The sequence below is a fragment of the Mycotypha africana genome (assembly GCF_025528875.1).
Source record: "Mycotypha africana strain NRRL 2978 chromosome Unknown BDF20scaffold_3, whole genome shotgun sequence".
NCBI lineage: Eukaryota > Fungi > Mucoromycota > Mucoromycetes > Mucorales > Mycotyphaceae > Mycotypha > Mycotypha africana.
Genome location: NW_026515727.1, coordinates 204,012 through 219,576, shown reverse-complemented (window position 1 = coordinate 219,576; position 15,565 = coordinate 204,012). Strand labels below are relative to the sequence as shown.

The following is a 15,565-nucleotide window of genomic DNA, read 5'->3' as shown; positions in this document are numbered from 1 at the left end:
CGGTTATGACAGTTCTGGCTAAGAGCTAACAGTTCTAGGCTTAACCATCCTAAATAGAGTTATCGCTTGCTACTCCTCAGATAGATAACAAGACTCGTCTTTTGCTATCTTACTGCATTATTGTAATGACTATTTATTGACCTATAGCTCAAATTCTATACAGTCGATGGCCATACAGAGATGCTGCAAATATTGTAAATGTGTATTCTAAAAGCACCATGTACATAACAATTACTCTGCTCAGAATGGTTGCTCTATCTTAGGTTACACAGATAAAATATCGCCCTACCAGAGCCCATTTGGTAGTACTTCATTATGTTTTTCTATTTGCGACGTTAGAAAAATTTACCCAAGTCATCTTGGAAGAGAGTTCCGCCCGTAAAGGTGGGAACCGAGAAAACAGAATGTCAATAAAAAGCAGCACACGGATGGCAGAATTCAGATCAGTTATAGCAAAAAATGTGTATATCGAGATTATTATCTAACGTAACACAGTCAAGGGAATTTATATACGAATCTGTCCGTATAAGATCCAGGCTTGCATCTTTTCAAATTCCTATCAACAATCATTGGTCTCTAATATCACAATGGGTAGCATACAATTTTGTGCCCTTACTACTGACCAGGATGGCTGAAAGTTAAGAATTGTATTATGCCCTGAATTCAGGTACATCCTTTCGTCCATTGAGGTGTAATTAAAATAAAACGCAATCATATATACTCACGCTTCTTATAAGGTTGTTGTACAGATGGATATGCAATTTATACGGGATTTTATACATATAATTTCTGCAACTCAAATTTTGCAAGTAGGCTTGAGATATTGTTAAAAGACCCATTACACATAGCCTCTATATAACACAGGTACTACGAAATGTAAACGATACTTTCACCCACAAATAATAGTAACTACTGTAGTACACATGACAAAGAATTTAAAGTTCTTGGCTTCCTGATGGCCACTTACGCCCCACTTACAAACACACACACATTCTATATCAGAAAGCTCAGATAGATAATTGAAAGCCTCTAATATGGAAGCTGTTAGTCATGTTAGGAAAAGAAAGGGTCCTTGTATCTATTCACAGACTGGCATGTCGCCCGAGTGAGAACCGGTGCTCTCATGAGAAACCTCCTCTATATTTTTGGCGTACCTCACAACTCTCTTGTGGGTTATTCAGTAAGTTTTTACAATCTCAACCATACACAATTTGATCAACCATATTCGATTTACTGGAACGAGTAAAGAAATCGTCAAACTAAATCAACAGAATTAAGCTTTTTTCCCCGTGAAAAATAAACGAATGAGATTAGACGTTGCACGAGCACTATGGGTGGGGGTCGATCCTCATTGAACGAAATTATAGAGATTCTAACTTTACAAAATATGAATGGTCAGGAGAGTTATACCAGCGCGCGCGACGAAAACAAGCGTCGATAGCAACAGCAGGAACGTATTAGAGCATGCAGCAGCCGTAGCAGTAGCAAGTAGTGCTTTTTTTTTTTCTTTTCTTTCTCGTTTTACTTGCTTTCCCATTCTTCTATTCACTAAGTGTATAATTTACGCCTCTCTTTTATTAAGATCAATCTTTTCCAAATTTGAACAGACAAAACGATTTACCAACGAATAGAAATTGCTACACTGATACCTCCACTCCTCATCAAAATAAATCACTGCGAGTTACTGTTATTATGGGAAATGAACATTCTAAAGCTGCATCCGTCTTGAGTGTTGAAACAGAACGGACATATCCAACCATTCTATCAAAACGATCCACCTCATCATCAAACCATTCGTCTACCAGCACGATCAAAAAACCATACACAGGTAGCTTTTTCACCAATCAACACATGGGCGCTTCTATGCCACGTACACCGAAGAATACCAAAACTTCTATCAACAGCAATCGAACAGGCAGTAGTAATCCTACTACTCCAAGTAGCATATCAACAAAGCCTGTTACATTCAATTATTTTGAAGCAGCAGCTGTCACTGTTCAACCTGCAAAAAAATCTCCTACGGTACATTCTTCCAATTCGTCTACCAGATCTTCATCTATAAAGTCTTCTTCTGTTGCATCCTTACATCATCATCCAAGTACCAAGTCATCCATAAATTCCAACGTATACCCCCCTTCAACCAATACTACTACTACTACTACTACTACTACTACGCATTTTAGCAATAGAAAACGGTCTTCTATCACATCTACTATTAATTCTAATAATAATAATACGATATCCACTAGTGAAGCACCTACTATTGTACAACAACACGATCAACAACAGTCAAATATCACGTTCAAAACCAACACGTCCAATATCTTGGACGCAGATCCTTCATCCAATTATATAACACTGAATAACAAAACGTTTTGGAAGAGTCATACTACACGACATTTTATGCTCCCTTGTGATGACGACGAATCAGATAGGCTAATGACTATGGTAGAGACTCAAACGCAATGTATCTTTCTTCATATAACGAATTATTTCAACTAACTCGTTTAAATAGCATTATATCCTTAAAGCGACATTTCATGGCAACTTTATTGCACCTGTGCAGCATCTTTTGGAGTCACCATTGACGTTGAAGGGCAGTACCAAAGTATTAGATATAGGTTGTGGACCTGGCACATGGTATGTTAAACTATAGTATTACAACTTGTTACTATTATTATCCCATAGATAATGTATATCCATAAAAAAATCAGACCATTTTCGTTCAAGATTAAATGCACGCCCCTGATATTTGCTTTTCAAATTTCAAACTATTCTAATCTTTCATATTTCTGTTAAAAAAAAAAATTAGGATTTTGGAAATGGCTACAGAATTCCCAAATGCAGGTAAAATAGAGCATAACTGTGTGAACCAAAAAAAATAAATAAATATAACAATTAAAGTAAAATTTAAATGTTTATCTTTTTAGAATTCTACGGCATTGATGATTGCCCTCTCTTTCCAAGCCATATAAAGCCTATTAACTCACATTTTAGATTACATAACATATTCAAAGGATTGCCGTTTAAAGATGCTGAATTTGACTATATCCATATGCGGATGATGATTTACTATTTCTCACCAGGAGAGTTAGCTTTTCTGCTGAATGAAATTGGACGCGTATTGAAGCCTGGTGGATATTTTGAAATTGTGGATACAAATTATACCATTCGACATCCAGGTCCTGCTTCTAATAAGATTGTGAACATTGATTGTAAGTATTATATTCAATAATCTCAATAGCATCCTTCTTCAATGCCTTATGGCTCACGTTGTGTATCTTTTGTACGTAGTAAAGCACACGCTTCATGCTGCTTCTACTTCTTATCCCACGATTCATGCCACCAATATCGCTTCTGCTCCTAGTGAATCCACAAACAACCATCCTATCTTTAGCTTTCTTCTCCTCAATCCCAACGATGATGGCCATTCTTCAGGTAATTCCTTTATCGGTCGTTTTATCGACATATGCCAAGAACATGCTGTGTTGCCTCTGGGAGACTGGCCTGACAATGGAGACCCGAAAATTGCTAAACTTCACAGTTTGAATTTCCAGCTACTCTTGTCTTCTATCACAACAAATAATGTAGGTCGTAACAGCCAACGTATGCATATGCAGCAGACGACAAGTTGGCCACTAGTGGATAAAGAGACAATTCATACTATTCTCGATGAATGTGACCGATATCGGTCGTATTTGGATTGGTTCGCTTGTTACGCAAGAAAACCGCCCCTGGAAAACGAACAGATACAACAGAGTACCTTAGATTCTATCTATGAATTTGTAGAAGGATTTGTAGATGTTTAAATAAATGACTTGGCACAGATCTTGTTTATAAAATATTTATTGAATCAACTTTGTATGAAAAGCAAATTGTAAATATGATTTATGATTTGTCAGTGTGATAGAAAAAGCAAAGTATAGTAAAAAGAAATGATAGTGATAATATTATACTATACTAAAATGTTATAATAAAGAGATGCATTATATGTAAAATTAAGAAGAAAGTTTGGAAGTAAGAGCTTTATGAGCTTCGGCTAATTGAGTTTCTAATACTCGGATGCGGTCTTCAAGACCTTTTTCTTTAGAAGAAAGAGCACTCTTCTCAGACTCAAGCACGGCAACACGGGTCGTAAGTCTAGCATTTTCGCTCTCAAGCTCAGCAACTTTCTTTTCCAAATTCTCCATCTTGATAATCTTCTTTAGACGAGATCGACGAGCAGCATCTGTATTCTTTTGACGTTTCAAGGCAGCTTCATCTGTTTGTTGAGGACTCGTCATCAACTTGCGTTTAATACCCATATTAGTGGCAGGAACAGCAGCAGTAATAGGAGGAGAAAGAGTTGGAACGTTTAGAGAGCCACAAGCACCAGCAACTGTAGGACGGGGTGCAATAAGAACTGCATTACTTGTCCTGGGCATAATAGGTTTAGGGGTGATAGGCGCCAAACGACGGAAATGAGTTGCTGCTGCTGGTTGTTGTTGCACTTTGACAGGCATAGGTGGAGGTGTTTCTTGTGGTTGCTGTTGTGTATTACTAGCAAGGGTGCCGGTCAAGATATCAGGGAACAAAGCAACCAAAGCTTCAGCCGAAACAGGATCATCCTGTTGTTGCTGTTGTTGTTGTTTTTCTGATGATGTTGAACCGAGACTTTCAGCTGTCAAAGGTGGTGAGATAGGTAATAACTGAAGAATATCTTGCAAAAGAATATCAGATGAGTGTTGTTGCTTGAGGAATAGCTCAGCAACAGCATTACTGATCAGAGTCGGAGTAATTGTTGAAGAGCTAAACCAATCATCATCAGCTAAAATGGGAGGTGACGAAGCAGATGAAGTTGAGGAATGGATAGAAAGAGCAGGAGTTGCTGTTGGATTGTTCAAAAGCTGAGCAAAGACAAGCTGGTCTTGCTGAGACATGAAAGCATTGCTGCTACTACCACTAGCATTAGTATTGTTGCTGTTATTGTTGTTGTTATTAGTGGTAGTAGCGAAGAGATTCTGGTTGTATGTTGTAGTAGACATGTTCATTTTTATATTTTTTTCCTTTTAATCGATTAAGAAAAATTACTTGAGTGGCGCGCTTGGGATAAATTAGACTTTCTTTCTGGTGCAGGTTGAGGGTTCGTCAGTAGTATAAGAGAAAAATGGCTTGAAGGTGGGATTACAAAAGAACATTTTTTGACAGTTACAATCAAAAAACATGTTTAACAAATTTAACAAAATATCAAATATTTAACAAGTTTAACAGATACAGATATTAGGGGATGGTCAAATAACAAACGGGAAACACGATAAACAATTTAAAAAGCAATCATTTTAAACAGATTCTAATAGTTCTAAAGGGTAGTTTATAGAGATAGGTTTAAAAAGGGTTTAACAGCTGTTTATCGAGTAGAGAAAAAAAGAACAACAGAATTAAAGAAGGGGGTCAAAGATATAGAAAGATTGGCAGCAAAAAAAATTTCAAATCGTCTTTTGATTGGCTAACAAAGTATTGCTCACATCTGAAAGTAAAAAGTGATTGGATCATTACTTTACTGTTACAAAGATTGTGTTCAAGGACAGAGCGCAAGTGCAAAGCAATATTTTTATTGGGGATGTCTGACTTAATTGCTTTGACAAAGGTAATTTCGCAAGCCTGTGCTACTACAGCGTTGGCAAAGTGAAATTTCTGTATTCTGCTTATTGCTGCTGCAAAAATGTTAACTCAGGGAATCCTGTTGGATGGTCTTATTTGAGTTCTCACTAGGATTTCGAGATATAAGTCTGCGAAGTGAGGCATCTTGCCTTGTTGAAGACTCTAAAGGGTCAATGATCTGACAACTGGAGATGCTGCGATCTTTGTTTCGTAATAAGAACATGTACAACTTTATGAGCTTTTCGTGCTGGATATAATTTGACTTCCTTGGGTTTACACTCATGTTGACGCTCTCTAGCTGTCCTTTCTCCAATATTGTATTGATTATAAACTGCCAACTCTAGCAAAACCTCTGTCCTGCGATCAATTGTGAATTGCTTTGAACAAATTTTTATGCTGTATTCAACCTGTAAATTTCAATAAACAGCAAAGAAAAAGACATCCTACTGCTTCAAATAGTGGTAGTCTTTCCTCGCTTGCAAAAAAGCAAAAAAAAAAAAAAAAAAAAAAAAGTCGCCGAGTCGGCTTACAATACACGATTTTCGCTAATCGACAAAGCAAAACTGTAAAAGTTGGGCCAACCTGAAATGATTTGGCTACGCAGGCTTGCTTTGTTGCTTATTAACCAAGACTATATAAGGCACTTTTGCACATCCAGCACCGATGCTTCAATTACAGCTTCTTTAAGGAAAGAAGGCGACGGTGAATCATGCACATGATTGAATTCAGTAACCAATTCCATTAAAATTGAACGCCGACACCAACGGAAGCAGCGTTATTATGAGCAAAGTCAAGAAACAGATCAACTCTGCAAAACTCCTTGTCAATGGTTCGAAGGCGGCATAGTACAAAGTCAAAAGGTGCTAAATTTATTTCTATAGCTACCGCAAATTTGGAGAGAACCAGTAATGAATCTCTACACATTGCTGAGGCATACGTCTTGCTGAACGATTTTCCAACTGCTTTTGATTCGTTTTCTTAAAATGTAAGGTTGCTCTAATTTGTCATAAAGTTGGCGTTTTCTTACTAAACCAATGTCTTTTTTTCTTGCATCAGTGTCTGGACCGTTTTCAACCCAAACCAATGCATTCGCCGCTTTTAAAATTTTGAGAATAGAATGCTTCTTTTTGTATGGTTCCCACTTCTTCATTATGTTTAGCGGTGTTGTCATACGAACCTCTGCATTCGGTCGTCTTTCACTGCTAGACGAAGGCTGGCCCCGAAGCATGATTCCGTAAATTTGATCATACACCTCGGCCTGCCCAGCATCTTCGTCGTTTTCCAATAGATAGTCCTTATCGCCATCAATCTCATCATCATCTTCAAGAAATTCATCGTAAATTCCAAGCCTTGTCTCATCTTTAATAGTTTGGAATAGACTTGAAATTGTAGAAGAAGATGGTGAGCAAGAAGGCGAATAGAGGGTATCAGTTATTGCAGTGGTTGCAGGGTTGCACGGATTGGGTATAAAGGAAGCATCTTCTCCAGCTTTTTTGCCAGTGAAGTTTTCATATAGCAGAGAATCGGAAGCAGTGATATTTACAAGTTGCAGATTGCTATCTGTTAATGAAGGATGGGCAGAACGTAATTCATTATTTACAATAGGTTGCGCAGCTGTCGTATGTAAAAGACCATCATACGATGGATGGTCTTGAATATCCAAATCGAAATTTCTACCCATATCCTCATCTGTATCTGTAAAGATTTCGTCCATTGAGTCCGCTGCTGTTTCGACAACTGCCATGTCTTCTGTTTTAAAAGCTTCTTCTTTAAGAGCGTCTGGTAATAATACAGCACCGGATTCTGTATTACAATCAGTCGATCCCACAACTTCATCTTCTGCCATAACCTTTTCCTGCACTATTTCCTTTTCTTGTCTGCCAATGAAGGCTTTGGCTTCTTCTGGAATATTAATCTGAACAATTGCTGCTTCAACTTTACAAAGTTTTATTGCATCTGGCTTATCATTCACCATGTTCTCTTGAGTTGTTTCGGTTTTCACGTAAAAGACTTCTGAATCAGACCATTCTTCATTTTCTGCAAACCTTTTTGTCACGGTTAAATCAGTAACAGATACACTTGAAGTATCAACACTGGTATTGTTGTCTTCTTTATAGGTGGTTGATGGGGTGTTTGAAGCAAAGTCGCTTTCCGTTTGCTTGTTTGCAGGTTCATTCTTAGCAATGATAAAGTTATCATTATTGTCGTTAACGTTAGTCTGTTCACTTTCGATCGTCTCCATGTCAGGCACCTCCATTTGAACGGCTTTACTTGAGGTATTTTGCGTGGTTGATATTTGTTCTGCTAAGACCGCATGGGTATTTGTTAATGTTGTAGGCTGCAATAAATCTACCTTTGACTCTTCTACTGCTGGTTTGTCTGTAATGGATGTATTGTCGTTCAACTCGCCATTCTCGTTTTGTCTGTTATCTGAACCTTGTAATTTTACAGTTATTTCCTGCTCTGCTTCTTCCTTCTGCGCCAGATGTTCGTTCAAAATATTCGATGAGGTAATATCAGCCTCTTTCTCAATTTGAGTGGCTTCTAAAATATCACTATAATTCGTTCTTCCTTGTAGGCCGAATGAATGATCATCATCAATCAATGGATTTTCATTGCTTGATAATTTGTTTGCCAATGTCTGTTGGGTCAGTTCAACAGTATTTGCAACACTGTCAACGTTGAAAACTTCATTTTTCGCTGCTTCTTTTCGTTCGTCTCCCGCTGTTAGTATATTACCTTGATTACTCTCTGTTGTTGCTTCTGTCAAGATTGTGCCAGGTTTGGGGCTCTTTCTCTTTCTTTCTTCACCAATGCTATCTATAACATCTGTACAATCGTTATCATTATTTACGTTTCCCTTATGTTCATCCACACTGTCATCACTCGGAATAGTTGGAGATAGCGGTGAAGCCGACCTCTGGGGCTTTTGTTCAATATTTGCAAAAATAGGTGGTATAACCATAAAATTGCTCAAATCCGCCATCCATTTGTTGTTGTCTTTTACTGTCGTTGCCTCTAAAAGGCGTTCTTTATAGCTTTTGATGTCATTCATACTGTGTTTCTTTAGGGTCTCATTCAAATGTGGCACTTGCTTTCGGTCTCTGTCTTGAATAATAGTAGTAATAGCTGTAGTGGCTGTTGCTGTAGTGGCTGTCGTATTGTTTGTAAAGGGTGTCTTTTTGTTGATAGAAACTCGAGGTAATGACTTTTCAGTACTAATAAAACTGTTCATTTTACTATTATATGGTGAGGCATTCTCTTGTTGACCCCATAACTCTGTTAGAATGGTGCGATCGTGTTGTGAAGGCGCTGTGGTTGACAAGAACAATAACTCATCGGTTTTTAGTCGGCTTGTTCGAGTTGAGGAATTTGAGGATGCAGCAACTAAATCAGCATCCAAAATTTCTCGCCGTGGTAACTTGCGATTACGTTTGGTTTTAAGTTGGATCGTCATTAATAAAGCAAATGAAACTATATCTATGCAACCTTTGCAAAAAGTCAAATATGCCAGCTCCAATGAAGATACAGTGCTTCCACTGTCAATTGGATATTTTTTCGAAAACGTTGGTCACAGATTTGAAGTTTAATTGGTTAATTTTTTGAACTTCATTTGGTCATCTTTTCGAACTTCTGGTCACATTACAACGTCTAGTAGGCGAACGGACCTGCTGGCCTTCGTGTCAGGACAAGCCTTGTAGCTGAACTTCCCTCATGTCTGTTGTTAGCGATCGAACGGACCTGCTGGCCTTCGTGTCAGGACAACTCCCTGTAGAAAGCGAGCATCTATTGACGTCTGTGTCAGGTTTCTAAAGGACCTGCTGGCCTTCGTGTCAGGACAACTCCGTGTAAGAATCTGGCGGTTTACTGACCTTTTTTTTATTTTTAGGTTTGATATCGTCTCTGTAGCCTTAATGGCTTCTATACATTTGCTTGGAAATGAAATTGATTTTTTCTCTTAAAAACCGACTTTTATTTTATTTTTAGTGATGTAGCTATGCTATTCCTTTTTGTAAGTATACCCTGAGTTCGGCTGTTACTTGAAATGCCATCTACGGAAACATAGGAGGTTTATGGACAATCTCTTAATCTGTAGCAGCTATTGTCTAGCTTCTATTGATCTCATATGCATTCATTAGTTTTTTTGTTTTTTTTGAAAATAAAGCATGTTAAAATGTCACTAAAAATACATACAATTTACAAATTAAGACTATGAGAATAATACAACTGTTTAAAATGAGATATAACATATATTATGGAAGGGGAATAATGAACTTTATTGGAAAAATAAAAGGTATAAACAAATGATCAATGATAAGATTGATAGAAGCAATTGTATCTCGTTCTATCAACTGTTTTCTCAGTAATTGCTTTAAGTACTTTAGGTTCTAAAGTACCTAAAGTACCATTGTTACTGTCTGTAGCTGTTCTTGTTGATATGTTAACTTTAGAGTAACAGTTAGTATAAATTACTTCTATTACATTATATAAACGGTCGAAGTATGGAACTAACTGCGGTAAGTGACCAGGGTTCGAAAAGATGACCAAATGAAGTTCAAAAAATTGACCAATTAAACTTCAAATCTGTGACCAAGCAACATACACCCAGCAGCACAATTTTTGTCTCCGGCACATCCTCAGTATTTTTTAAGGAGAATTTTTTACCCTTCAAGCAGGACTAGACTGGATTTAAACTTTTCTGCAACCTCTTCTGGCCTAGAAGAGAGTTTTTCAGATTTCAGCCTGCTCTGTCATAGTTTGGAGACTCTTACGAACAAAATGACGTCCTTATAGAATGAGAAACGCTGAGCATGTTGAGGCGATAACAGCGAAAGCATCCAAAAGACCCTTTTCTTTTATTATCATGTCGTATTTACTTCTTCACGTTGTTTAATGCTGTCAGTAAGTGCGTTTTTGAAGCCAAAGCAAGATTATTTGAGAATAATTTTAACAGCTTCATCACCATGTTTTCTCTTCTCTGCTAAAATATTCTCACAGCTGCTTTACATTTAAAGTATTAAAAGTACAAAGGAACTTTAATCCAAATTCTCAAAGATATCAGAAAACACTAAACTGGACGATTATATGACTTCTTAGATGCGGCTATAATGTTGAAATTAGGTGTCTAGGGAATATACACTCTTCTATTCGCCTTAATATGTCTATTTGGACTATCATGGGTCGAAAAGCCATGGTAATCACACCAAGCACGCGTATAAACGCATTGCGGAACAAGCCATATCAAAGTATACTTTTTTCTTTTTACAGCGCTATTATGCTCTTCTCTGTGATTATCTGATAAGTTCAATTTTCATACGCAAACATTGGATTATATACTGTATCTAACACAGCTACCTGTTAGTAAATTTCATTTATGACGCTGGTCACTATGATGGAAAGTTTTTGTTTGGAAATAGCACTAATTTGAGAGTCACATCAATTGTACATCCACATTTCTTACCGTATGCATATACAAATTAGATCACGTCTTCGGTATAAAGCGTGCTATTATGTTGAAAGCATTAAAATAGTGCTTGTATGATAGCTGATACACGTCGCTTTGTACTATTTATTACAGCCTCATAAGGATCACACATACTCCTATCTCAGGAACGAGTATTTTTCCCTGTTTCAAAAAACATCTGTTTGTTTTTGAATACTCTTCCTTTCCTTTTTTTTCATGTAAAGTAAAATAATTAAAGAGGCCTAGTGAACATTTCTTCTTAATCACTAGAATGTAACATCTTCCGTTCACATTTTTAAGTTAACCTACCAACCGCAAATATCCTAGTATTCTTGAGAATTGACCATAGTTACTTGAACTATGCTCAAAAACGTATGGAGACCAATCATTCCACAAATGTAAATTGACAGCTTTGGATAGGTTAGGACTATAGTCTATCATCCTCCAAAGATATTGTAGTATCTTCATGCTGAATAATACAGTAAAGGAGCTTTTGATTTAGAGGGTTATGTCACGAAAGAGGTTGCTATGTTTTTCGGAGAGTTCTTAGACGAATATTTATTTCATACCTACGCAAAATACTTGTATGATGAACAATAAGAGGCGATACTGAGAATGCCTCGGCTACTAGTGCAGCCCAAAGAACGCATATGCCATCTCTCGTTTCTGATTTCTTTGAGAATCAGAAGGAAACATTACTTCCTTCATTAAAAGCCAATTTTTACCATTTATAGTGCTTTATTTGTCGAGTGCAATTCTGTTAATGATTACACTAAGGATATATGTGTATATACAATTTGCGATCAATATATAAGAGTGATCTTAAGCTTAGAGTACTATATCTCCCTGCCTTTAGCATAATCTAATAGCTTTCCCATCCAACATTATCTAATTTTTCGACTTTTGTCATAACTTCCTTCTCCATTTTGTTCATATAAGCAGCCATTTTTTGTTGAATACTGGGAATAGATGCACCTAAAATACGAATTGCAAGCAAAGCAGCATTTGTGCTATTATTCACAGCAACTGTGGCAACGGGAATACCACGAGGCATTTGCACGATACTGTAAAGAGAATCTACACCATCCAATGAGCTACCCTTCACAGGAACACCAATGACAGGTAACGGTGTCATCGCTGCTACCATACCAGGCAAATGAGCAGCACCACCTGCACCAGCAATAATAGCCATGATTCCTCTCTGAGCTGCTGATTGTGCATATTCAACCATACGTAAAGGTGTCCGATGAGCAGAAACAATGGATAATTCAAATGGAATTCCAAAGTCTTTCAATATTTGAGCTCCCACTTTCATCACGGGCAAATCGCTATCGGAACCCATAATTATACCCACCAAAGGTATTACGGTCAAGGGGCGTTCGACACCTGGCTCCAATACTTCCAAGATTGGTTTAAGTCGATGTTGCACTTCCACCATAGATTCACCAACAACTGTAATATGTCCCATTTTACGACCTGGTCGACATTCTTTCTTACCATACAAATGGATCGTGGCTCCGTCTGTTAGTAAAGCAGTATGGCAGGGTTTGTAACATGCGTCCATATCTGTATTTTCTCCCAAAATGTTCACCATAATGGATGCTGGCACTTTCATCGCTGTAGATCCCAGTGGCAGATCCAAAATAGCACGCATATGATTTTCGAATTGAGACGTTTCGCAAGCTTCAATTGTATAATGGCCCGAATTATGAGGGCGGGGAGCCAATTCGTTCAACAAGATCTCGCCGCTTTCCATTAAGAACATTTCTACACCAAAGATACCGGCACCAGGAAAAGCTTTGATGGCATTCTCAGCAATCGACGCGGCTTTCTTAGCAATGCTACCGTCAATTTGAGCAGGCGCTATGACGAGATGGCAGATACTGTTCTTGTGAATGGTTTCCACCACAGGATATGAACGAACCTCACCATTAGCACGTCGAACGACCATAACGGCCAACTCTTTTACAAAAGGTGCCCATTTTTCAGCATACAGGGGAAGGTTCTTTAAAGCCACCATTGCCTCAGGAATATCAGATGCTGATTTTATGACGTAATTTCCCTTTCCATCATAAGCCATCGTTTTTGATTTCAGCATGAAGGGATATCCGAACACTTCACTGGCCTTTGTAATGTCCTCTATTGTGGGTGTGTTTCGATAGTCGGCTACCGGTATGCCATGAGATGAAAGATATTCTTTTTGATTGAATTTATCTTGGATTGTTTTGATCGTAAATGAGGATGGACAAACACGCACAGAACCTTCTTTTTCAATGGAAGCCAAAATATCTGCGTTGACATGTTCTATTTCTACAGTTAAAACGTCAACCTTTATTGCAAGTTCCTTTATTTTTTCAGCATCGCTAAAGGCTCCGTGAATATGCTCTTGGGTAGATTCAATTTGCTTGGCCGGAGCGTCAGTTGGCTTATCAAGGACTGTAACTCTGAGGTTCATTCGAGAGGCTGCTTCTATCATCATGCGGCCCAACTGCCCACCTACAAATACATACAGAGGAGAGAATGTAAAGTTAAGAAAGTGTTTTACGAAGTAGTATAACATTAGTATAGTTTAACGCTTACCACCGAGAATACCAACTCTTTGACTGTCCATATTGACGGTAGAAAAATGAGGAAAACACTGTCTGCTGGTTCAAAAAGTGTAAGGAGCCAGCTTTTCCGAAAAATATTAAATGTGGGGGGAGTCAAAAATGTGGGGCTTGAACTTGACTAAGATCAATTGGAGTGACTGTCTGATCTTTCTTTAACAAGATGTGGCTGCATTGTTATACACTTTTCCTCAACATTGTCGCATTTCTGAAGCATGCGTTAATACTACTCTATGTTTCTAACTACGAACGTTAGCCTTTAAGAGCACCATCACCTTCATTTTCATCAATACTGGCAGCTATGCAACGAGATAGTTACGATACAGAAGCATAATCTTACGGAGTTATAAATGACTCATTGTTTGAATTTTTTTTTAGTTGACGTATTTCTTTAACTGATCTTATGAACGTTTATCTCTTCGTCCTCCAAGGCTGGCTACCCACAGTACAATAGTTCAGGCCACAATTGAGTACTCTAAAGCACAAAACTCTAGGACAACGAATACCTGTTCTTTGAGTGAATTCAAAATGTAAAACTTTCCAGATTGTACCACACGTTTTGTTTGAAACGAAAGCAGCACTCATTGATAACGCCTTTTTTCGGCGTTATCAGATACTGAAGAAAAGGCTACTCATCTACTTGTCTTGGCTCAAGCTGCAGCCTTAATGTCACATAAACTATAATAAGCTCATCATGAAAATTTGATATGATCAACAAGGAAAATCAGTCGCAACAAACAAAATATCTTAACTAACTGTATTGTGTATGTTATTCACTAATTTTTCTTCTGAGAAAAATCAACAATTGATCTTTGACTCTCCCCAGTCGTAGGTTTCTTTTTCTATTCATAAGTGTACTGTCCTTCAGCTTTAGCTTCTTTGAGTAGATTTTAAGGCTGCGCATTATTGATATTAAGTAAACATTATCACTCAAAATAGTATAAGAATATACATATAATGTAGTAAATTCACTATAGCATAGATGGAATCATTCATATTCAAAATCGAAGGCTTTTTTGAAGGGCGATTGCACATAATGAGAGCATTGACTAGACACGAGGTATGTAAGTTTTTGGAGGAGGGTTTTATCACGTAAAATTAAAATAGCGTTTGGCCTTATTAATGTTGCCTATTATCGTTAATAACTTTTTAGCGGACAAAATATAAGGAAAGCCCGTCGTTGATCGTTAAATTTCCCCATTTCATATCATCGACTTGACTATGATCAATTTCCAAGGCCAAACCCTACTAGCAAAACTGAAGCAACTCACTATAAATCATGCAACAATTGTTCTTGATGCAAATATGTTTTCATTCTACGACACGTAAAGGAACCTGCACTGTGAAAATTGTTGTGTCACAAAAGCCTATTATTTATTTTTTTAGAGTGAGAAATATTTGGCATGGAGCACAAGTTGCTGATCTTGGCACTCTGTAGGTGCTCGCACTTTTGTCTCAGGGAAAAGTAGCCTTATGGTAAAGAGACTCAAGAAAGTTTACCGTAGCATAGTTGCAGACTATCTCACATCAAATTCCCACTGCTAGTTCCGAGCATTATATTCGCATTAAGACATGCTTCTTATATTCTAGCCAGACAACGATTAAGTGTCACGACCGACTTAATTTTCTTTTTAGAGCTCAATGTTTAACATTAGCGCCTCACTACTCTCGAGCAAGTGGGGGTAAATAAAAGGCAATGAGGTGTCTACTATAAGCTTCCATATTGCAAGTTCCAGTTTGAAAACTTCATGTAGTATAAAGATATTTGCCTTAAGTTTGCATTTTTGCAGACGAATATTGATTAATTCAGTTCTTACAGCGATGCCTTTTTTAAGGGCATCTTCATATTATTGCT

The 15,565-nt window shown here is 37.6% G+C and overlaps 5 protein-coding genes across 5 annotated transcripts; 1 reads left to right on the top strand and 4 right to left on the bottom strand.

The window, feature by feature from the left end:
* Window positions 1-1,509: 1,509 nt before the first annotated feature.
* BDF20DRAFT_857399 (uncharacterized protein) lies at window positions 1,510-3,821 on the top strand. The gene is made up of 5 exons (XM_053080346.1): window positions 1,510-2,448; window positions 2,516-2,640; window positions 2,813-2,847; window positions 2,931-3,215; window positions 3,295-3,821. The coding sequence occupies exons 1-5, from the start codon at window positions 1,693-1,695 to the stop codon at window positions 3,807-3,809; spliced, it is 1,716 nt and encodes a 571-aa protein (XP_052937793.1). The 5' UTR covers window positions 1,510-1,692; the 3' UTR covers window positions 3,810-3,821.
* Window positions 3,822-5,428, bottom strand: BDF20DRAFT_857396 (uncharacterized protein). Its single transcript, XM_053080345.1, has one exon. It carries the CDS (start codon window positions 5,028-5,030, stop codon window positions 3,999-4,001), a length of 1,032 nt encoding a protein of 343 aa, XP_052937792.1. The 5' UTR covers window positions 5,031-5,428; the 3' UTR covers window positions 3,822-3,998.
* Window positions 5,429-6,152: 724 nt separating this feature from the next.
* On the bottom strand, window positions 6,153-9,215 carry BDF20DRAFT_857394 (uncharacterized protein). Its single transcript, XM_053080344.1, has one exon. It carries the CDS (start codon window positions 9,095-9,097, stop codon window positions 6,557-6,559), a length of 2,541 nt encoding a protein of 846 aa, XP_052937791.1. The 5' UTR covers window positions 9,098-9,215; the 3' UTR covers window positions 6,153-6,556.
* A 733-nt stretch (window positions 9,216-9,948) lies between these two features.
* Window positions 9,949-10,161, bottom strand: BDF20DRAFT_817080 (uncharacterized protein; the record flags this gene model as incomplete). Its single annotated transcript, XM_053077222.1, has 1 exon — window positions 9,949-10,161. A coding segment is annotated over one exon (213 nt), but the record flags the coding sequence as incomplete, so codon positions are not given.
* A 1,805-nt stretch (window positions 10,162-11,966) lies between these two features.
* BDF20DRAFT_911164 (phosphoribosylaminoimidazole carboxylase) lies at window positions 11,967-13,715 on the bottom strand (the record flags this gene model as incomplete). The annotated part of the gene is made up of 2 exons (XM_053083793.1): window positions 11,967-13,600; window positions 13,685-13,715. 2 exons carry the CDS (start codon window positions 13,713-13,715, stop codon window positions 11,967-11,969), a joined length of 1,665 nt encoding a protein of 554 aa, XP_052937789.1.
* Window positions 13,716-15,565: the final 1,850 nt, after the last annotated feature.

Coding starts and splice junctions, on each gene's coding strand:
- BDF20DRAFT_857399 (XM_053080346.1), top strand. CDS start 1,693: ATGGGAAATGAACATTCTAAAGCTGCATCCGTCTTGAGTGTTGAAACA. Junction 2,641..2,812: donor GGTTGTGGACCTGGCACATG/GTATGTTAAACT, acceptor AAAAAAAATTAG/GATTTTGGAAATGGCTACAG. Junction 2,848..2,930: donor TACAGAATTCCCAAATGCAG/GTAAAATAGAGC, acceptor TTATCTTTTTAG/AATTCTACGGCATTGATGAT.
- BDF20DRAFT_857396 (XM_053080345.1), bottom strand. CDS start 5,030: ATGAACATGTCTACTACAACATACAACCAGAATCTCTTCGCTACTACC.
- BDF20DRAFT_857394 (XM_053080344.1), bottom strand. CDS start 9,097: ATGACGATCCAACTTAAAACCAAACGTAATCGCAAGTTACCACGGCGA.